The sequence below is a fragment of the Hermetia illucens genome, chromosome 4, assembly GCF_905115235.1.
Source record: "Hermetia illucens chromosome 4, iHerIll2.2.curated.20191125, whole genome shotgun sequence".
Lineage (NCBI taxonomy): Eukaryota > Metazoa > Arthropoda > Insecta > Diptera > Stratiomyidae > Hermetia > Hermetia illucens.
The window spans coordinates 170,179,653-170,203,342 of NC_051852.1; the positions used below are offsets into that span (position 1 = coordinate 170,179,653).

General features: G+C 45.2%; 1 protein-coding gene across 3 annotated transcripts in view; it reads left to right on the forward strand.

The window, feature by feature from the left end:
• Positions 1-23,690, forward strand: part of LOC119654388 (alpha-catulin) — a 380,996-nt gene that overhangs the window by 24,966 nt on the left and 332,340 nt on the right. The window contains exon 1 of one of the 3 annotated variants that reach the window (XM_038059757.1): positions 16,368-17,032. The exons of the other annotated variants lie outside the window; for them this stretch is intronic. Within the exon in view, the coding sequence (XP_037915685.1) occupies positions 16,958-17,032 (75 nt within the window). The 5' untranslated portion in view covers positions 16,368-16,957. Of the gene's footprint in view, positions 1-16,367; positions 17,033-23,690 lie in introns of those variants that run through there. 3 annotated transcript variants of the gene reach the window in all.

Here is a 23,690-nt window from a genome sequence, read left to right on the forward strand (position 1 = left end):
AGGTCTTCCACCACCGTTTCTAATTCTAATTCGCTCCTGATGTCACCGCCCCCTTGAAGGTGGGCAATGTTGTTGCTCAGGTGCATTGTGTAGGATTCCCAATCCGTTCTCTTGGGATTCCTTATTATTCTTTTTATTTCGGAGTTACCCTCAATGTCGAATCTGATTATCCTGTGATCAGACATTGAGGGTTCATCCGACACCCTCCAATTCCTGACCATCCCATTCATTAGGGTATTTCCTAGAGTTATATCTAGTACCTCTTGTCTGGTGCTGGTCACAAATGTTGGAGTGTTCCCTACGTTGTATATTTCTAACTTATTACTAAGAATAAATTCGAGAAGGTACTCACCTCTACGATTAGTGTCACTGCTTCCCCACACTTCGTGGTGGGCGTTGGCATCGCAGCCGAGAAGAAGTGGTAACGCCCCCTCCTCGCAATACTCCGTCAGCTTTGCGACTTGTTCCGGTGGAGCCCGGCTCTGGTCTCCTGGAAAGTATCCCGATGCTACAACTACCTCTCGAGTGCTCCTCCCGACTTCCAATGAGATTTGGATAGCCACAAGGTCCCCGGTTAAGAACTCTGAAAGACATATGTATTTTAAATTACGTTTGAGAATTATGCAAGCTCTTGGTTTTTCACAAGAGGAGTCCCAAATTACCTGCATGTCTCCTCCTTGCAGACCGCGAATCTGCCCCCGGTACACCCAGGGCTCCTGAGCCAGCACTATTCCAATGTTCTCCTTGGAATTTGCCCTTGCAATCACTGCAGATGCAGCTCTCGCATGGTGGAGGTTTATCTGGGCTATCCTAATGCTGGCCATTGGCTCCGTTATTGTTTGGAGCTCTTCTCCACTGTCGGAGCGTCACCCTCCTCCTCCGACATGGCGCTTTCCTGCGCGTCGCTGTCCACCCTGAGCCCTAGGAGTCCTAGGTCTAGTTCGTCCAGCTTCTGCTCTTCACTGGGCAGCAGGTCTATTTCCCTTGTTGATCCCGTTCTTTCCGCCTCTATGGCTTCCGCGACTTCTTCAGGGACATCGGTAAGTTTTCCACCCGATGCCTCCTCCGAGGTCTCTTTGCTTGGGTTTTCCTTGTGCACATGCACGGGTATGTTGCCAAAACGGTAGTTGATATGACAACTCCGACGTTTAATTGCCTCTAGGGATCGGTCATCTACCCCGATCGTGAGGAGTTTACCCTTTCCCTCCACCTTGCTTCTGAAGACTCTCCATAGTCGAGTATGGAGATCTTCGTTCTGAGCAATTAGGAGTCTCATAAGGTCTTCTGTTACTATTGCCACGGCCTTTGGGAGAAAAACTGTCACCATGTGGGCTCCTGGTATATCATTTCCAGCACATGTTGACAGTTCCACCCCTTCCCAGCCTGGCAATCTAGGAATTATGGTTCTAACCCATTCTGCGGTACCTTCCGTCGCGCAGTCCACCAGTATAAGGCCTGGTCGAAAGCGTATCTACTTTGGTAATAATGATAAGATTTCCACCAAAGTTTAGGTAATCATATCCCATAGCGCAAATTATTGTTACAACAAAATTATCTCTCCAACTCAACAATGTCATTTAGTGCAAACTTGTTAGATCCCCATCAAATTTTTTGTCAATGGTATCCCCATTTTTAAGGAGAAAACATGTGACAGACAGACAAAGAGGCGGACCGACACTAAACCGATTTTTCACAAAACCTCAATATCTTAAATACAAACTATTCAGTGTATATCGAACCAAACAATCCCTGGAGCTTAAAATACACAAAAGCTTTATTACTCATTTATTTCATACCCAAACCAAAAACTGAGTGTTTTTCAACCAACTTGTACTAATCCACTCGACCGATGGAGTGTTTTCTGGATTCATCGGATTCGGTATGTGGTTTCCATCATGAGGTCATCATCTGGGTACTCACATCTACTACGTGTATACGATGTATGAAATCGCAATTATTTTTAGAAATTTCGACTTTTTATCCGTTCAATGCAATTTCCACCCAAAACGATTGCGTAAATTTATTTCAAGGAAATTAAAATGTACCTAAAATGTAGGCCAGACAAATTCGAAATGATGTTTCGTTTGCTTAGTATTTTGATGAAGATACTACGCGAATATGTTCGTATGTGGGCTCGCAATTGAGTAACTTATGCTGGATTATTTTGATTTGATGTTTTGGTAAGTCTATAAATGGACAAAATTCGAATTGACTTGCTGAGCACATTGAGAAGGTAATATCTCGAATGTAACGTTGGATTTGCCATTATTGTATTCGCTGATCAGCTTAAATGTACATGAAAGTCCTGGGGGTTTAACGTGAGTACCTGCCATGTAGGCATAATCCCACGGTCCTCTTCGGACACGGATTGATTTTGGGACCACAATCAGAGCCCCGCCATGACTAGCACAGCGGTACTGGTTTATACTGAGTGCAGACTCAGCATTCATACCAGTGGATGCCAGGCCTATCTAACACCTCTACCGCAACTAAGGGGTACGGCACCTGAGTTGTACAGTGCAACTCCTCGCTTGAGCTCCGAGGAGCTCTGCCCGCGATGTAGGCATAACCACAACCACCATGAAACTCCCACTAGGGCACCAACCGCAAATAACCGGGCCGAGAAGACACGCTCTCAGAGGGCATCCCGGTTCCCATGGTACCAGATAACCTCCGGTGAGGCTTCGTGACAGAGCTACTTCAGATGAGTCTCTTGCAGACCCTTGTCTGATCGCCCTCCTCGAGTACGTAGGGACGGTACTAGCTTAAATGTACATATAATGGAAAAATTTAAAACAGATGTCTTAACCACGAAAGCAGAACTGCACTTCACTTTGTGAAAATTGACAGTTAGGCTCGTAGCCGACAAGCAATTATACGTCACTGTGAATGTGCCTTTTTGAAAATGACATGCCGCTAATGGTGATTTTTCTTCCTTTTGTATTTCATTGGTCTAGCCACAAACATGCCAAATACGAGTTTGAAATATTTATTATTTTATTGAAACCGGACGGACCTTAACGGGAAAGGAGACTTGAATCGCCAAAACTCCTATTTTGCTCACGGGCCTAACGTTTTCCCTATTGAATAATACTCGGTTTAGAGCTCTATCCGATAAAAGACCTGATTTCTTGTAAAACGATGTATGGAAGGACCAATGACAGCTTCCCCGGTAACCTAGCACAGTAGCAGACGGACTTGTTGCAGATTTGAGCAAAGCAAAGTATACTTTGCTGTTTTTTTTTGCGGTTGGCGACAAATAAATGGTGAACCCAAGCATCACTGGTTCAAAACCGACCCACACTCTTGCTAGAATCAATTGTAGAATGTCTAGGAAACCTGGAACTGATGATGATTTTAACCTTCCGATACTAAGATAACCTAGGTCCTGTTACGAGTTGCGTGGTACTCCTAATGATTTCCTACAGAGTTATTTAGTATTTAATAAATTATATTTTATTTAAACTTAATTTTATTTTAAAAAACAAAATTCTATTCATAAATCAATACATTTCATTAAAACTTTTTAAATTTCAAATCGTAAGCGGAGTGCGGATGTCGATTGCTTTTTGGGTAGTTGTCATCAGTAGTAGGTAGAAGTCTAGCAATTTTTATTTTATATGACATTCTGCCGTCCACTCATGGCACTCTGCTCTCCACTCCTGTGACGAGGTCTAAACTGAATGGAGACTGCCGGTGGCGTCATCTGTTTGCTCGCATTCGCAACATTCAAAATAAATTTCGAAAGCCACATCATTCCGCTCCCAGATGAAACCGAGGGATTTCAGCGACCGAATCCGGAACTGTTTTCCCCATCAGTCCTTGAAGCAAACGCACACGGGCTTCAGCCTGGACAGGGAGATCGCAATTTTGTATCCACCGATCTCGAGCTGGAAGAAATGCCCTCCCCGCTCGAGAACGCGGTACGGGCCTTCATAAGGAGACTGTAGCGGCTTCCGGACGGCATCCGTCCTGACCAAGACACGTGTCCAGTTCCTTGGGCGCACAGACAGGTGCGGACGAGTGTTGGGTGAGAGGAGTGGCCTCGATGCTTCGGGGATTGTCTCTCAGCAGACGCACCAACCCCGACTCAGTGAGACCCGATCTCTTGTTGAAGATCGGATCACTTGGGAGTTTCGGGTTCTCCCCGTATACCAGCTCCACGACGCTGGCAGCAGATTCCTCGCGGCGGGTAGTACGTAGGCCGAGTAGGACGAGAGGCAAGGCTTGGGTGCAGGACGAAACGTCGCGTGCCATAATGGCGACTTTCAGCGTCTGATGCCAACGTTCTAACATCCCATTGTATTGCGGGTTTTATACAGTAGTCCGCTGGGGTTTAAACCCCAGGTGTTTGCCTAACTCCGAGAAAAGGGTGGACTCAAATTGCATTCCCTGGTCAGTGATGACCACTAGAACGAATTGATCAGGCACCTGTCAGTAAGTGAGTTGGCAAAACTAGATCACTTGCTGGCAGACCCAACGTTGGGAGATCGAACTCCCAGCCAATTGCTGCGCGAAATGAAGCAATTGGGTGGGAGTAAGATCGACGACGAATTGATGAAGTCGCTTTGGCTGCGTCGGCTCCCGGAGGGCACCCAGACGGTTCTCGCGTTCATCAATTCGTCGTGGATCATACTCCCATCCATTTGCTTCATTTCGCGCAGCAATTGGCTGGGAGTTCGATCTCCCAACGTTGGGTCTCCCAGCAAGTGATCTAGTTTTTCCGACTCACTTACTGACAGGTGCCTGATCAATTCGGTCTTCAGCAGCTAATACGAAGCCGATTTCACTACGTCAGACACCAGCACGATGGACTCCTCGTCCAAGCCGACCACCGCGAGATTGCGGCGGGTCGCGTCCGCTGTGATCCCGGAAACTGGCTATTGAACAACTCGTTCAACAGGGTATCAGCAGGCCCTCAAACAGCTGTTGGTCTTCTCCACTGCATATGGTAGCTAAGCCAAACGGCGAATGCGCCCATGTGGGGATTACAGAAGGATAAAAGCACAGACTGTTCTTCACCGATATCCTATTCCACTTATCCACGACTTTGCGCATCACCTCGCGAATCCTGCCGCGCCACAGTTCTATGCTATTCTCGGATTTGGGACTGCTCCGATGTTGGCGTCCGCCTTTGTGTCATTACCATAGCTTCGGGTCTTGATTGGGGCCCTTGAAAAGGACTCTAAGCAAAATATTATCCCTTGATCTACAGAAATGCGTACTGGGTTCTTCTTCAGTTTCATTATACTTTGAACAGTAATTTCTAATCAAAGTCTGAAGAAAGTTTCGAAATTAACAGGTTACAAACCTACAAATGGCTAACTCTTTCAATAATAATAATAATATGTATTGGGACTGGCAAGTTCTGACTGATCGCCATACTCCACACAACAAGCCTGACGTACTGTTAATTGACAAGACGGGTCGCTCTGCGTATATTATTGATGTTGCTATCCCCATAATAGCAGCATTGAACGAAAATACGTGGAGAAGAAGGTGAACTACGAGCTACTGGCTCGGGAAATCAAAGAAATTTGGCATCTCGAGCGGGTGGTTGTAGTTCTCATAATATTGTCAGCTACAGGTATTGTACCTGAATCCTTCTGGGCTTCCGTTGATGTCCTGGGACTTTCGCACAGTCTGGTTCAAACCATGCAGAAGTACACCATTCTGCATAAGTGCTCGATGTTGCGGGGAGTTCTCGACGGATTCTCCCATTAACCTACCACCGGCCACCACTACCAGCGCCCGTTTAGTTTCTAAGTAGGTAGGATCGTCCGAGCCTAAATGCTTGGCACTTAGTGTATTAGGTAAAATCTGGCATCTGACGAGATTGTGATAACTCGGGAATAATAATAATAATCGTTGGTGCAACCATCCATATTAGATCAGGGTGTTGAAGTGTGTTAGAGCACTTCATTCAAGACCGTAACGGGACACTCCAGGACAATGTAGGAAGCAATATGGTCAGCTTTACACTCGCCCGAAATTATTATCCTGATTTGACTGAGCTACTCATTCACAGCTGAGTCGCCAGGTATCCGACATCCAATCACGATAGCAAATCTCTGCCACCAGTGAGATTTGAACCGGGGCCTTCCTCTATGACAGCCCAGCGCTCTAACCACTTGAGTCATCCGGATACAACTCTTTTAGTTCCAGTTGAGCGTTCTGCCAGAAGAACCGCTTCAATGTGCAACTAACGCATCGACACAGTGCATTATGATGACAGTTTGTTGACACTTCACATCATTCGGAATTAGAAATTCAATTGAAAACTTCAGACGGGCAGCCCGCAAGGTCGCTTGCATGAATTGTGCTCCAGACTTAAGCTCAGCTGGGTGAGCATGAAGAGTATGAAGAGCATGAAGTACAAGAGTATATCAATTGAGAACCTGATGAAAGATTAGAAAATCAAAATCGATCTTATAATGACCGAATTGGGTTGGACCATACTCAAAAACCATCCAAGATGGTCCGAATCGACTTAGGGAGGAAAGCTATCTCAAAATCCTAAAAAGTTGGTTTGCCAAATACTGAAATTCCAAGTGTCTCGTCGACATGAGTTTGCACGCGATGGTCTTATAGGAAATGGGTTTGCAATCAGTGACGGTCGTAAAATGTTGGTCTCTTATGAGAATATAATCGATTTGCATTTTACTATTCCCACTATAAAATGTAGAGAGATGAGACAATCCTTCCTCCTACGCGGTGAAGAACCAAATACTAGGTCGCTTAATGAGTTTTGCGGTTCGATAAGAGAGGGCGTTGCTACTAACCCAATTCTTTTTTATTATGTGGGTACACTCTTCATATGAACGTATGTGAAGTTTCATTTCAATCTGTCAATTCATTCTTTGTTTACAAGCCTTTTAGTATCGACGTATCGACGTCTCACAGTATTTTTTACAATGGAAAAAGTCGAGTATCGTGCAGTGATTGAATTTTTATTGCAGATCACTATATCCACGTCAAGGACGTCCAAAAATAGCAACAGCACCAGAAATCGTAGAAAAGATGCAGGATATCGTATTGGAAAATTGTCGAGTGACTGAAGTATTGGGTTTTCTGAAAGCTGCACAATGGACGGCGCATTCGCTAACAATGGAACAAAAACACATTCGAATTCGACTTTCTCAGAAATATGTAGAACGATAAAGTGGATTTTGTGTGTCGATTTATCACTTGTGTTGTGTATAATAGTTAGCTTCATCAGCCGGCCATCAAATCATCACAGTAGTCCTCTGAGGTGGCAATGCCAACACCGTAGTGAGTGTGTGAGCTACCAAAATAGAGAAGAGCTATTTTCATCACGTTCGTGTTCTAAGTCGCAACTTTTGGGGCCGGACCATCTGAAGCATTTTCTGAAGGCCTCTTGCGAGTTCCTCGGTCTTTCCAGTTAGAGTGCCAATATTTAGCGTGTAGACATGTATTTGTTTTGCTTGGACTAAATTACTTACGTCCTGGCACCGTTCATGCCTCAAGAAGCTTGACAGGACCGGGGCACGTCCTGCCACCCCGAGTGAGGTGGAGGCCCTACCATTTTTCCCAGGCTTGTTACTCGATAAGATCATGTTGTTTCTAATGACATTGGATGCATTTTCTTGGTGGGCGTGTCGCGGGGCCTGTCACCAAGAGAGATCAGGTAGTATTTAGCATAGTGGAACAACTCCAACTGGACTTCATTATCTCTTTCCCTGATTTCAGCTTTTTTTGTTTTACTGGGGATAGTACAAAGTACGTTGCTCAAGCCCTCCTCCCTTACCTGATCTTGGGACCAGCATGCTATGTTAATAGCATGGCGGATTTAATTGAAGAAAGGGAATAAAGTAGGGAAGTAGTAGTTTATAGAACCAACCATCACAATAAGATAAATTATGGGGTTTTAGTTGTAAAATATGACCTTGTGACTATTATAGATTTCCACATTTATCAACAATCTCATAAAGGACAATATCTCTTAGTTTAGTACTTGCAAATAATTCTAAGAATATACTCTTTCTCGCATTGGAATGTTTTGCATTTTGAAGTCCAATTTAGCAACTTTGTCTACGTCGAAAACTTTTATTGGTAGCATACGAAAGATTCATAGCATATAATAAAATTTTAGTTCAGATAGTTTTCCTTCAAGCTTTGGAAATATTTGTCACAATTTATTAGTGAAAATTGGCATTTATTCGATTTTATGACCAGCAGAAGATGACTTTATGACCATTGCGTAACAAAGTACCAAAATGCAAGCAAAACAAATGAAGAAGATTTATTAATAGTGAAAACGTTCTATATATGATGCGTACTCGTATATCAAAGGTAAAGTTGCTAAGCAGTTGCAGTTCACTTAGTGACGGTGCAACGGTGGAGTTTGTTGAGCCTGAGTCTCTCATTGATGTTGGTGTTCGTTTTTGTGCTGTCCCGCTGCTGTACACTTATCACTTGTACAACATTAATTGAAAATGAAACAAACTGAAGCACCAGTCTCAAAGGGCGAGAATCATCATCAACGGCGCAACAACCGGTATCTGGCCTAGGCCTGCCTTAATAAGGAACTCCAAACATCCCGGTTTTGCGCCCAGGTCCACCAATTCGATATCCCTGAAAGCTGTCTGGCGTCCTGACCTACTCCATCGCTCCATCTTAGGCAGGGTCTGCCTCGTCTTCTTTTTCTACTATAGATATTGCCCTTATAGACTTTCCGGGTGGGATCAGCCTCATCCATACGGATTAAGTGACCCGCCCACCGTAACCTATTGAACCGGATTTTATCCACAACCGGACGGTCATGGTATCGCTCATAGATTTCGTCATTGTGTAGGCTACGGAATCGTCCATCCTCATGTAGGGGGCCAAAAATTCTTCGGAGGATTCTTCTCTCGAACGCGGCCAAGAGTTCGCAATTTTTCTTGCTAAGAACCCAAGTTTCCGAGGAATACATGAGGACTGGTAAGATCATAGTCTTGTACAGTAAGAGCTTTGATCCTATGGTGAGACGTTTCGTGCGGAACAGTCTTTGTAAGCAGTAAGCAGTTTCCTGGGCCCACGAAAGAAGGCGAAACGGATAAAACGAAACAACTGGCTACGCCGCCAGAGCGACATCTGTCCAAAGACGAGAAGTGTACAAACCAGAAGCCAGTAACAGAAAAGACGAGGAAACGAAGAAATACTAGACGACGGAAGGGAAGATATTTGCGGAAGTCCTTTGTGAAATTCGCTGCAGGATAAAGCAAGTCAAGTGCTACAGGTGTCTGGACTATGGACAGGCGTCAGCAGCTTGCAAGGATCGTGGTACGCCTGGTTGGATCGTTGCATACACTGCGGATTCGGGACGGTATCCAATTTTAAAGGTGAAACTAGAAAGGGCTGGGCCGCGAATAGCATGATGCGTATTTTACAAATTAACATTCACCGAAGTGCAACCGCTCACCAGCCGCTAGCGCAGTTTGCTGCTGAGGTAAAGGGCGATCTACTGCTAATCAGCGAGCAATATCGGAACAAGGACCCGGCTTCATGGCATCTCGACTTATCGGGTATCGCTGACATCTGGCTTTGGGACGACGTTCGACTTCGTGTTCTTGCTCAAGGCTGAGGAAATTGGTTTGTCTGAATTCGATGTTTCCGGATAACGATTTTTGGCGTTTACCTGATGCCGAATGAGACAACGCCTGACTTTGGGCGCCGGCTTGATGCTCTGCAAGATGCCGTTTCCGCGTGGAGGGTCGAATCTTGGTTGGCGATGATTTGAATATTAAGACCCTTGAATGGAGCATGCCTCATGCCACACTCCAGAGAGAATCGGATCCAGGAACTGGCGGCGAGAATCGGCCTCCTAGTTTTGAGCACCGGATCCACGCCAACTTTTCGGCGCCCAGGGTATGAATGCAGCGTCCCTGACATCACCTTTACGTGGCAATCTCTGACACCATCGGTGGTCACGGAAGACTTCTCGGTAAATGATCACCGGTACATCGCGCTCGAATTGGAGATGCTATTTGTCGGCGTGTTCCAACCCAGTGCTCCCCCTGCGTGTGAAATGCCCCAAGAGTGAACATCGGGAAGTTCGTCGAAGCTCTTAGATCACGCAGAGTCGCGCTGGAGGGGGTTGGGTGGAGTGCTCCCCCTGCGTGTGAAATGCCCCAAAAGTGAATATTGGGAAGTTCGTCGAAGCTCTTAGATCACGCAGAGTCGCGCTGGAGGGGGTTTGGTGGAGTGGTAGAGTTGCAGCTGACACTGTCATGAACTCAGTGATGAACCCATTATTCCCCAGACATTCCGTACGAGTTGATGTCAATAGCGCGGAAAGTGCCAAGGATTGCCTCCTTTTCACAGTGAGAAAGCTCGAAGAAGCGGTTCGCACCATGAAAAACAAGAAGGCGCCAGGTTCTGATGATATCCCGGCAGAAGTTTACAAACTGCTCTTCCGCCAACGGCCAGACTTGTTGCTGCTCCACATAACGCTTAATGTCTGAAGTGGCTTCACTTACGTGAACTAGGAAATTCGGATGCTAGGAACAGGTCATTTATTTGACGGGCCCATTCTTAGAAACTATTTAACCGAAAAATTTGAAAAGAACACCATGCAGTTGCCACTATACGATATCTAAGCATTGAAATACCTTCCATACCGACCTCTGCTCAAATGAGGTTAAATATAGTATATTACTGGGCTTTTGGGAAATTAGCTGGAAAGCCCCTTAAGTTTATACTAAGGTCATAAAATTCCGCGGTAGTATAGACTATAATATAAAGCATTTTAGTGGTAATCTTAACCTCTTTTGTGCAAATTGACTGCAATCTATGAATAAAAAATGAATAATAAATTCATATAAATTATGAGGAAATCTGCATCCAAAAATGTTTACAATGCGCGAAACCTTTGATATCTAATGCGCCAAGCTTCTAATTAAGGTTTTGTGTGAAATAAAACCTTATTAAAATCAGTTTACTGTCTGTTTGCCTGTCTGTCTTTTGTTACCGGAGGTGGAAATTTTCTAAAGACGTGTGGGATTTTTACGCACTGAAACCACCCTCTAACTCCTGTCCTCTTCCCCGCGGAACCACCACAAAGTATTTCGTCGTGGATTGGACATGGCTCTAGCCTCTACCTTCACTCATCGATTGCATTCGCAACCGCGCCTTTCCCGCCTCCTTTGCCCTCTATCAACTTGCACTGAATCCGCCCTACCATGTTGTTCACTGCATTCCAGTTCTCCTGGCATGCATGCGTTCTCCCAATTCTATTTTCCGGTGATACTGTTCCGCCCAATGTCTCCTCTAGATTCTTTCTTTCCTCTGCGAATCTTGGACAATGGATGAAAACATGCTCCGGATCCTCCGGAATACCGTCGCAGCTGGTACAGTTGGGTGCTCCAGTGTCCAGTTTAAACCGATAGAGGTATTTACGGTAACCGCCATGTCCCGTGAGAAACTGCGTAAGATAGTCCATATCTTGATACTGGGAATCAATCTATGGATCGATCGACCTTTTTTGCCCATTCCCACCGTTGCTGCCACCTGCTTAACGATTAGTCCCTTTCGGCGTTTTTCATTTGCCAATCAAAGGAAGAATCGGGTCCATCATAGATACGTGCCATCTCATCGGCCAAAGAGTTGATCGGCATTATTCCTGCTACTGCATAGGTCCGAGATGGTTCTATAACTACAGCAAACTCTTAGGGCGGTGTTTCTATACAACATTTGGCATCATCCTTGCCGGGGCCATGTTAGCATTTTACGCTTTGGTGCAAACATTTTGTAGGTACTTTGCATCTATCATCACTCCAAGGTATTTAATTGATGGCTTTGAAGTGATGATATGCTCCCCCATTCTGATATGGGCAGTGGGTAAGATCTGCATCTTTCAGTCACTTCTTTATAACAGTGATTGCTTCAGATGAACATAATTCCACATCCGACAGATCTTTTGCAACAACAACCACCCGTATGTCATCGGCGTAATCCACTATTGTGGCCTCGCTTGCAACTGGGACGTTGAGGACATCATTATAGATGATGTTCCACAATAGTGGTCCCAGGAAAAAGCCCTGTGGAACACTCGCGGAGACAATATATTCTTTGGTGCCATTGTCTATGTTGTACTAGAGTATTCTATACTTAACATGGGTACACCAATCACCGCCAATGACCTCCTTATAAGATTTCAAATAGTAGAGTTGAACGCGTTTTGAACCGTACGGAAGCAAAATTGTCAGTCTGATAAGCTTCCCAGACCTTCTACAGCCGGGAACAATCTGTTGTAGATTATTCGCTCCAAATTTTCCCCATAGTGTCCAATGGACATATAGGCCTATAGGAAGATGGTTCATTAGGAGGCTTACCAGGTTTAGGCAACAACACTAACCTGTGTTTTTTGCCATGTCTCAGGAAAGATCCCATCCGCCAAGCATGCTTCAAACAACACTACTAATATGTCTAGCCTCATCTTGGCGGCCAGCTTAGGGACTTTGTTGGTATGCCGCCGAGGCCGGGCGCTTTGTTCGCTGTTTTACCCACTGGTCAATCCTACCCATTGATCTCTGAGTCGCCGATGACACGCCGACCGAAGATTTGGCAGTTCACTGTTCCACCAGCAGTTGAGCCTTCTACTGGGGAAAGTATAACGTCTCGGCATCGATGAGTCGCATGGAGTGATATGGAGGGCTCTTTCCGAGGGTGTACCTTGTATAGTGTCCTGATCCAACCACACAACTATGTTTGTTCGTCAATTGCTTTCGCAGACCAAACTGACGTTCTCCTCATTTTTGGACGAGCAGATTTCCAAAACCGCATATCTTGTTCTCCAGGTGAAAGACTATTGCCTGAAGATGACTATGGGTGTACTGTTCACTGACCTTCCAGGACATATCGCGTGCTAGTGAAGGACTAACAAAAACAGGATCCACAATCGAACCGGACCCCCTTTTCCGGTAAGTATTAACCTAACCATCGTTAGCGAATACGATATTTAACTGCGCGAAAGCCTCCAAGAGACAAGGCCCTCTTGCATTCTTCAGGAAACTTCCCGATTCTGGGGCCCATGCATTGAAATCACCGGCGATGACTTTTGGTTTCCATCTTTTTGCATCCAAAATCAAACTGTTCAGCATATTCTCGAATTCGACCAACGTCAGACTTGGAGGAGCATAGCAGATGTAGACATATATGCCGTCTATTTCCGCCCATACGAACCCACTTGTCTTTTTTTTATACGTTGCACTTTCCAACGTATAAAAGGAAAGGGTCAAACCCTACCGCTGGCTCCTACCATACGGTTATGTGAGACTGTGAGACTTTTACTCACTAAAACCACCTCCTTCTCCCTCGTTTGCCCCGGGGTACTGCCATTTCGGTATTACATCGCGCGCAGGATCAGTTATGAACTGCGGCTTCTGTTGTTATTTGTAACTTTCCTCCGAAGCTCTTCTCAGCAGATTGTGGATCGCCTTCATTAATTTTTCCACCACCCTCCAAGATGTTTCAGAGGCTAGCATGTGATCCACGATATTCTCGGTTGCATCTTCCGGAATCATCACGCATGTCGGGCAATACGGGGAGTCGTCACGCCCGAAGCCATAAAGGTATGCACGGTACCCTCCGTGTCCGTTTAGGAATTGAGTTAGGTAACTGACCTCACCGTGCCTTCGCTTGATCCATTTAGAGACATCTGGAATAATCGTGTGTGTCCAGCGTCCTTTAGGTGAATCATCCCATCTTTTTTGCCATTCCAAAATAGATTCACTTCGTGTCAATTTCCGACGATTGGTATAGGACTCACCGATCGCATACGATGGGTCATAGAGGCGTCGACCTTCGTTCGCCAAGATGTCGATGGGGATCATGCCTGCTATCACAGAAGCTGCTTCATCTGAAGTTGTACGGTAAGCGCATGACGTTCGCAATGCGCTCAATCGATATGGGGCTGCGATTTTTCTTCTGTTTGCTGCCACCTTCAAAGACGATGCCCAGACTGGAGCTGCATAAAGCAAGATGGAACTAACAACACTCGAGATCAGGAGCCGACGGCTTTGCCTAGGACCACCTATATGTGGTAACATTCTTGCCAACAATGTAGCCACTCCGGAAGCCTTGGTTGCTAAATTTTCAAGATGGGACTTGAATTTCAGTCTTTGGTCAACCATGGCTTCTAGGTATTTAAGCGTTGGCTGCGACTGTATGATGTATTCACCAATCCTGATCTTTATCGACGTCTGCTTCCTTCGCTTCGTAATCAAGACCACCTAGGTTTTATGCTCCGCGAGTGTCAGAGCAGCTTCCTCTAGCCTAGACCTGATTTCAAAAATTGCGTCGCTTGTGAGTACCTCGATCTCAACAATGTCCATGTAGTTAATCCAATATCGTGTGCGAAGCCAATGATTGTCACTCTTTTGGGTAGTTGCAACTTTAAAATTCCGTCATACATTATTATCCACAGGAGAGGACCGAGGACTGATCCTTGTGGTACCCCGCAGGTTGTTGTATACGTCTTAGGTCCATCATCCGAATCGTAACACAATATCCTCCCCCGGAGAAATTTCATGACTATACGCACCAGATATTTAAGAGCGCCCAATTTGGCAGACTTGTCTGTCTGCCTGTCTGTCTGTCTGTTTGTTCGTCTGTCTTGTTTTTTTGAGAAGGTGGAAATCTTCTAAAGGCACTGGCCTGGACACGCCAGCGTGTGGGATTCTTACCCACTAAAACGACCTCCGACTCCCCGCCAAGCCCCGTGGAACCATCGTACGGTATTACATCACGGGACGGAGTCAGCTCATTTTAGCTTGGTCCCCTTTCGTCTCTACGCGGCGTACGTAACCGCGCTTTTCTAGTCTCCACTGCATTTCGCAGTTTGCTCTGGATAGATACGACCATGGAGTTGATCGCATCTCAGTCTTTCTGACATGCTAACATTTTTCGCACCAGATTCTCTGGTACGAGCACCTGTCCTAGAGTCTCCTCTAGGTTCTACCTTTCCTCCACAAACCTTGGGCAGTGGAAGAATACATGCTCTGAGTTCTCTGGGACTCCATTGCAATTTGGACAATCGGGTGAGGTATCTAGTTTAAACCTGAACAGGTACTGGCGATATCATCCATGCCCCGTGAGAAACTGAGTAAGATGTTTGTCCACCGACCTTTTCCCGAGCGTTCCCAACGCTCTGGCCATCTATTTAGCGATCTCTCCCTTTCGGCGTTCTTCGTCCGCGATAAAGGAGAGATAGACTTCGCATTATATGTATTCGTCATCTCATCTGCCAAGATGTCAATGGGCATCATTCCAGAGATGACGAATGTTGCATCATCTGAGACAGTCCTGAATGCTGAGCACACCCTTAGGGCTGTTCTTCTGTAGACTGAACTCAGTTTGTTAGCTTTAAATGTAACCAGCAATGCCTTTCCTCAAACTGGAGCTGCATATAGCAGGATCGAACTCACTACCCTAGCTGTAAGTAACCTGGAAGCATGCCGTGTCCCTCCCACGATCGGCATCATTCTTGCCAGGGCCACACTCGCAGTGGATGCTTTGTCATATACATACTGCACGTGTGGCTTATAGCTAAGCTTCCCGTCTATAATCACTCCCAAGTATTTGATAGTATCTGTCCGTCTGTCTGTCTGTCCATCTGTCTGTCTGCCCGTCTGTCTGTCTGTCACACGCATTTTTCTCGGAAACGGTTATAGCGATTGAAACCAAATTTGGTAGGAATGTGGGAACTCACGCATCCAGTGAGTCACAGCATTCTCCGTCGAATTTAAGGGAGGGGGGGGGGGGGTTGTTAGGTTGCGGTTTCATATTATTAGGCAATTTTCCGCGAAATTAATATATGCAAGCACTTTAGTAGTGGAAAGTTGAGTCTATTTGTTCCCGAACTGCAATTCCAGACAATCCAATCGACTAGGACTGTAACGTTAGAATTAGCAGGATAACCTTTAAACCAATTACGTAGTTTAATACCTCTAAACTTCCGTTTTGTACACTCACAAATGACTGCTCCCTGGCAGCCAACTAGCCTCCTCCCCGGTGCAGATGTTCCCAGAAAATACAGAAAATATGAATATTAAAACAACGCAAAACATTAAATCCGGATTGCTAGACCACGAGCGAAATAGTGTTCGTGCCAGGGAAGCGTTCTAGCGAGCATATTGGAAAACTATTGCCGACCCCAACACGTTGGATTCGTGTCGATTACACTATCCGGATGACGGTGGAAAACTCGGTAAGAAAACATCCGCTTGGGTAGTTTTTCTTTGTGCAGTTCAGTTTCACGTCACTCTTTCAGTCAGCCGAGCAGCAGTCCGTGCACTGGCCGCTGTGAAGGCGCCGAAAGCGATCCGCTGCCAATAAGTTTGGGCCAAGGTGATTTTCACGAGAGTAATCGTCATCGCTGGGAAATGGAAAACAATTTTCAGTTTCTTACCAACTGAGTCGGGAGCTTAAGCCGTGACGTCGCGCCGTGTCGACCGGCCGTCGAGGCGGTATGACGTGGAAATTGCCATTTCGCTTTTACACATTAGCCAGACCACGGTAATCAGATTTTCGCTATGAATTTTCCAATTCAAATTTATGAATCTGCTTTGGGATATGCTTCCGCCACTAAGCACTAAGTGAAGACGTTGTGTGAGTTAGTTTCGTTTGAAAATCGTCCGCATTCAGGTTGGAAAAGTCGAGGAAAAGTGCTGCAAACGGTCGTTGACGCGCTTCAATTTGCGCGTGTTAATTAGACACCGAATTTTCCCTGTCACCGGTACTACTCAGTATTCTCTCCTCGGGCTTCCAACCGACACCCCTTCGGCTTGACCAATGCTATTTTGGGAGAATGATAACTGCAATGGTTGTGGCTGTGTTTATTATTGAGCGGTGGTTGATGACCGTGGAAAGGGAAAACTGCAAGTGAACTGTGATGTGAAAGTGACTGTGCTAGATGGATTTTCCGTAGATCTTGAGGATCGTTTCCGGTTCCGCAATGGCTGAACTCGATATTTTGCAAGAAATCAAAGTAAAGTCCATAGAGAAGACGCTGCTGCCGCTTCTCAGACAGGTGAGTGAAAGAGGACAGGTGAACGGTAGAACTTAATACAGCCACCCTCGCAATGTAACAAACAACATATGCCAGTATTGCGTGAGGGATTGAAGAGGTGTCCGGAAATTCAAAGAGGAAACTGATTTGTCGACAAGTCAACATTCCACGCTCCCACACCGTTTCCAACTGCATGCATTTCAGAGGAATTTGCTCGGAGTCGGTTGTCCGGCTCAGTTTTTGGAACGTGTCCAAAACAAGGCCGCGAAACGCCAAAATATAAATTTTCACCAAGCTTTGTAGTAAACGTTTAAACATCGAACACTATTGTTGTAGGAACAAAGTTCTCTGCGAATTTCCCTATTTAGTGCTCGTACACTAGCGATTGGCCTCCGCGATGACTAATGTCCCACTAGGGAGGAAAATTGTCGCAGTTTTCCTCCGGGGAGATGAGCACTGCTAGTCATGTGGCTGGTTTTGTTGGCAATTTTCTAGAGTTACATTGAATCAACTTTAAATGGGTTCGCTTATGTACATGTAAATACGATTGAATTATTGGTTTCAAGAAAATATTTTTAATGCTATTGATTTCGGCGGGTATTGTTCAGGCTTGATTGCGGAATGAAATATTGAGGAGGTCACACAATAAAGAAGGTCATAGGAATGGCACGAATGAATAACAATAGCCCTGAAGACTAGTTTACAGAAAGGCTAAGTCCAATTTTCAACCTGGACCTAAACAAATAAAATTGATCCTTCTCCATCCAGGTGACATATTGATTTGAATTGTTCGGTGAAGTACCGAATACTTCGCGCATTTCGCGTAATTCCACATCCATCTTTCAAATATTACACAAAAGTGTTATAATAGATTCGCATGTGGCCAGTCACGCAAACACTCCAAGTAGTTTGCAGGGCGGACGGCATTTATTGAATTATGTATTATCGACAATCGTATTCACGGAAGATTATAAATATGTAGTTTTCCACTGCGCAAGTTAACTTCTTCATTTCTACTGAAAAGGGCTCTTTCAATATATAATTCATTCATTCAAAGACAAAAAGTTGACTGACGGTTTCGTCCAGGGCAAAGGCAACTCATCAGACGCTGCCTCACCTCTGCCCTGGGAGCAGCGTGACCGAAAGTGACGATCGATGGAAAATGCTCCCAGGGCAGAGGTGAGGCAGCGTCTGATGAGTTGCCTCTGCCCTGGACGAAACCGTCAGTCAACTTTTTGTCTTTTTCCGTAAACTTGGGTTTTACTCAAAAAAAAAAGGGGAGTGTGGCGCGGCAGGATCCGCAGCATTCGAAATTTATTTCAAATGTTGCGGATGCCGACGGGTAGATGGCGCGGAACTCTCCACTCACTTTAGAACTCGCCACTCATTTAGAACTCGCCACGGGAGTGGAGAATTAGCGGTGAGAAAGTGCCGTTGGTTGGGACAGAAAGGACCGCATGGAAATAAGCCAGTCTCTTCTGTCTCCAACCGTTGCGGGTAACAGTCGTGAATCGCCAATCCGAAACTAGAATCAATTAGTGTACTTTGAACGCGCAGTATAATCCAATTTTTAACTATTCAGGGGAACTAATTCTCGAATAAACGCTGATTATAACTGTCCATTGCAAGCGTTGTGGAAAAATTTGCATGAGACGGGACTTGATTGTTAATGAGGAAGAAACCAAATACATTTTCATTATTCTTTTATGATTGATTTCGCTCGTTTCAATATCAATTAAAGTTCGTACATTGATTTATTTAAAACAAAAACGAGAAACTAAAGGAGTCCGAGAACTGCAAAAGAGGGAGTAAGTTGCTCCCCAAGTGGTTTGGTCCGTCACTAAGTGGGTGCGGACTTAGGACTCCCAGCATCCTCAACAAAAAATATTATTCATTCATTCAAGTTCAACCTCCCCAAAGCCAACTTTGGCGGTCCCAACTCAGCTTTAACGTCAATCAACTAGGATCACATATTATACAACACAACACGTGATCAAGCTCTTACCACCTACAATATCCTGTCCAATATCCTCCTTTGTTATGTCGTTTCTTCTCCCGATTGTTTGTGCTCTTACCCAACTTGGTTTACCACAGAGATCCTTAATAACATCCGCTTGATACATGGATTGCGGAAGAAGTTTTGGGCTTCTAAGAATGACGCCGACCTTGGTCATTTGAAGGCTCAACGCTCCACTGTGAGGTCCATGCACATAAAAAGTACTTGCCCGTGGTAACTTGAAACCATTTTTATCCCACATTCACTATACCCCCACACCCAATCTCTTCCTTCTTTCATCAGTTTTTTTTGACTTCGCTGTCAATTCCCCACAGCAATCCTGTGATCCACTCTCGACCCCTCCGCCCTTTACGTCTCTTCTACCTGCAAACTGCTTCAAATTTATTTATTTATTTAATTTAAGGGAAAAAAAAACAAAGTAAAATCCAATTACTTATTGTCCTCAGGAGGAGGAGAAATCAATAATCTTATCCCATGCTTAAAACTACTAAAGCCGAGAAGTTAAAAGGACCAAGCTGTTGTGCGTTGTAAATTCGGCAAAGCCTAGGAATCGGGGAATGGAAGTAGACTTGGAGCTATGCGAAGGGCACGTTGAAAATGTCTGCGTTACGTGGGTTATAAGACGCAGGACAACAGGTGATGCCGTTAGTGACGGAGCAGTCCATCAGATCCGAGGAAGGTTTAAAAAATGTGCATAAATCCAGATAGAATCTACGTTGTTATAGGAAGGGGTGGTTCAGAAAGCAGAGGCAGGAGGAGTAATCCACACGTGAGCTTTTCGTAAAGAAGAGGGAACGGGTGAAGTTACGTTGCACATTTTCAAGGGCAAGACAATTACAGTTACGGGAAGGTGACCAGATCACGGAGCAGTATTCGAGGGTATTCTTCATGAGGGATTTGAAGAGAGCTAAGGAGAGTTGGATGAACTCAAAATCAGAGGAAGAGCGAAGTATAAAGCTTGACAGTTTTGCTGTTCGATTGCAGACTTCGAGGCAATGGGTGTCAAAGCGGAGCTTATTGTCGAAAGTGACTCCGAGGTCTTGAGTGGAATTTAAGCAGGATAAGGAATGTCCGTTGAGAGAGTAGGAGAAAGCAGTGGGGGAGGACTTTCGTGAGTAGCACATAGATTGACACTTTCTGTCAAGCAGAGGAGGGGAGAAGGAGCGGGAAGTACAGCCACCAAAAGAGACGCGGCAGGATCGGTTGGAAAGGTAAGAGCAAAGGCAAGCCATAAAACAAGTGGTATGGGAACCCTTAGAGACGCGAGTTTGGATAGAAGCATGTTGTGGTGTACAGTATCGAAGGCTTGGTATGTACTTCTTGCCGTGAGTTTAGACATTTGGCGACGAAGTTGGTAAAGTCAAGCAGGTTGAAAGCAGTGGACCTACGGACAATCAGTCGCTGACATAGTTTTCCAAGATTTTGGAACAGGAGGAGAGGAGGGAAATGCGACAATAATTCTCGGTAAGCGTACGATCGCCACTTTTGTGAATGGGGATGATGATAGCCCCTTCCACAAGCCGGGCAAATGATTCTCTTCGAGGATTTTTTTGGAAATAAGAGACACGGGAAGAGAAATTGACTTACCAGTTTTGAGCAAAAGGAGGTGTGGAAGACCGTTGTAGCCAGGACCGACATGGGCATGAAGTTTGCCAATGAGGTACTCGACAATGAGAGGGATAAGAAAGGAAACGGTAGGCGATATGGGGCAGGCTACATCTACAAGCAGTAGGGATTCAGAGGAAGGAGAGGAACATAAACTGAGGAAAAGTAGCGGCAGAGTAGATAGCTGTGGATTCAGAGAATTTAATGGACGGAGGAGATAGCTGGGCAGAACAGCGGAAGCTGCGAATGTGGGACTACAAAGTTTTGAGGTTTCCGCGCTTCAGTAAGTCTTCAACACTGGTCAAATATTCGTTTCTGAACTTATGTTTTAGGGATTTCACCAAGGAACGCAGAAATTTGAAAAAAACTAAGTCAGCATAGGTTCTAGAAGACAGGAACTTCTTCCTCGCAGTGTGTTTTTGACGAAGTTTTTTGTGGAATTCAGTGGTGAACCAGACAAGGTAAGAGCGTAAGCAGTTAGGAGAGGAGGGGACGTAACAAGGAAGAAGATCAGATAAAATTGTATAGAAGGTGTTATTGGACAGGAGGGAACCCAGTTGATTGACGCCAGGGCTGAGTTCAGACCTTTGAAGTTCGCCTTTCGAAAGTTGAACTTGGTAGGCTTGCGGGCGAAAGGAGAGTGGAGTCAGGATATCTGAGCATCGAACTCGAGAGCAGGATGATGGGTGCCAGGGGTAACGTAAGACGGGGCATGAGGGGATTAGAAAAGGCAATGCACAGAAAGGTTAGAGAGGACAAGGTCAAGGGTGCGATTTAAGTGGTTTCTAGAAAGGTTAAACTGGAGGGCGTAGATGAAAGTGAATAGATTAAGGGAAGGATGGGTGGAGTTATTAGGGAGGGAGGGAAGGCAAGGAGTAATGGGCCAGGAGGGCATGGGAGCCACAGAGGATGAAAGGCAGCGAGGGGAACAAAACGATTAGGACCTCCGATAATCTGTCGAAGAAATCCTCGTGCAGAGTAGGAGGGCCGAGATAGGGAAAATGTACACATGATATGATAAAGGGGCATACGTGTGACGGAATGACTCGTATGGTGATTGAATCGTAGGTGGAAGAAAATATGACTTCGGCATGGAGAGGGGACTTGACAATTATAAGTGCACCACCGCCGGTTGTCTTGCCAAGCGCAGCCAGCCTTTGTCACAACGAAAGACAGAGTAACCTTCGAGGAGCTCGGAATCTAAAATTCTGTCATGCAACCAGGTTTCAAGAATGCAGATGGCGTGATGTTGGAATGCTAAGGCAGACAGTTTGATATCTGACAGCTTAGTCCTTAGACTCCTTACATTTTGATAAAACAGTGTAAAATTGTCAGAATCATTTAAATTCAGCGAGGCAGGTGGTTGGGCCAGAAATTTTCACGAAGCTTAGTCTGGCTTAGTTTTCTGACTATTCCCCTCTTTATGCCTTCCTTGCTTGAGTTCCTCGTTGGTAATCTTGACACCAACGTCAGACCTGGTTCCGCTTGCTAACTTCTTCCTTCTTAACTGCAAAAAAACAATACATTCCCCCCTCCCCCTGTGTATAATCTACAACAAGAGCGGAGACCCTTCTCTTGCTGTGAACTACCGTCCCATCCCTCTTCTCTCCCTCCTTCCAATCATCGAGAGATGCGTCAACGACTGGCTGACCACGCACTTCGGTCTCCTCATTGTCAAAAAGCTGCATAGTTTCGTGAAACATTGATTTGCTTCTGGTCTTTACCAATTTCGCTGCTAATTGCTTTAATTTACGACACGTGATACATACTTTATACTGATTTCTCCAAAGCCTTTGAAACCGTTGACCATAATGTGCTTCCAAACCCTCTCTACACAACTTCCTCGCCTCAATCATCTCCTGGCGTCCCTCTTATCTCTCAGACCATTCCTGAAGAGTTTATTTTTATGGTACTCATCTCATTCCTTCTCACCTTCCTCTTGTGTTCCCTAAGACTCTATACTTGGCCCCATACTTTTCCTGTTTTTATCAATGACCTCGTTTCCACCTTCACCTGCCCGTACTTGCTTTACGCAGACGACCTTAAATTATTTGCCTTTGTTTCGTCTTCTCTGGAGTGTGCTCATTTCTGCATTCTGCTTGCTGTATTTCAATCTTGATACTCTGGTCCGTTGGCTAATAAACTGACTCTAAATATCAGCAAATGCCACTGGATGTGCTATTCATTTAAACCCTCCCCGACATCCATTTCCTATTCTCTAAATGGACAACTTTTTCCACTACTGACCTCTTCTCAGATCTGGGTGTAATATTCGATGACTAACTTTGTTTCAATTCCGACCCTTGCTTCCATTCAGCCCTCCTTAACACTTTTCAACTCCCTTGCTAGAAACATCCTTGAATATTTCTATGTAGTCTGGTCCCCCTTCCGCATCCGTGACTGCCACGCTCTTGAAATTGTATACACGGACGCTATTTTTCAAAAGGAACCTTCCACGGGTAGACTATCCGTCACGGCTCTGCACCCTCAATTGCTCTTACCTGCAGCAACGCCATATCTTCCTTATTATGTGTACTCTTTTCATACCCTGTAATTGCCTCATGTACCGTTCTGCCAACTCCGATATAATTTTCCGCATCACCTCTCATAGTTCACGTATTGCGGACATTTTTTAGGTACCTTTGGCGAAGCTCGACATCTACTTTCACTTCCCGATCTCCAGGCTATACCGGTCCGACAACGCGCTACAGCTTGGGTTCTTTGGCTCTGTCTCTTTTCTTAGTTTGAAGCGTAAGTTAAGCCATTTACTTCCTCCTGCGAACAATATGTAACAAGGAATTTACTTTTCTATGGATTGTTTTTAATTAACCTTGGTTGAATGCAGAAACGATTTTCTTTTACAATATCCAAGTAACATTTCATCATCAACGGCGCAACAACCGGTATCCGGTCTAGGCCTGCCTTAATAAGGAACTCCAGACATCCCAGTTTTGCGTCGAGCTCCACCAATTCGATATCCCTAAAAGCAGCCTTCCGTGCTGACCTAAGCCATTGCTTCATCTCTGCCAGGGTCTGCCTCGTCTACTTTTTCTACCA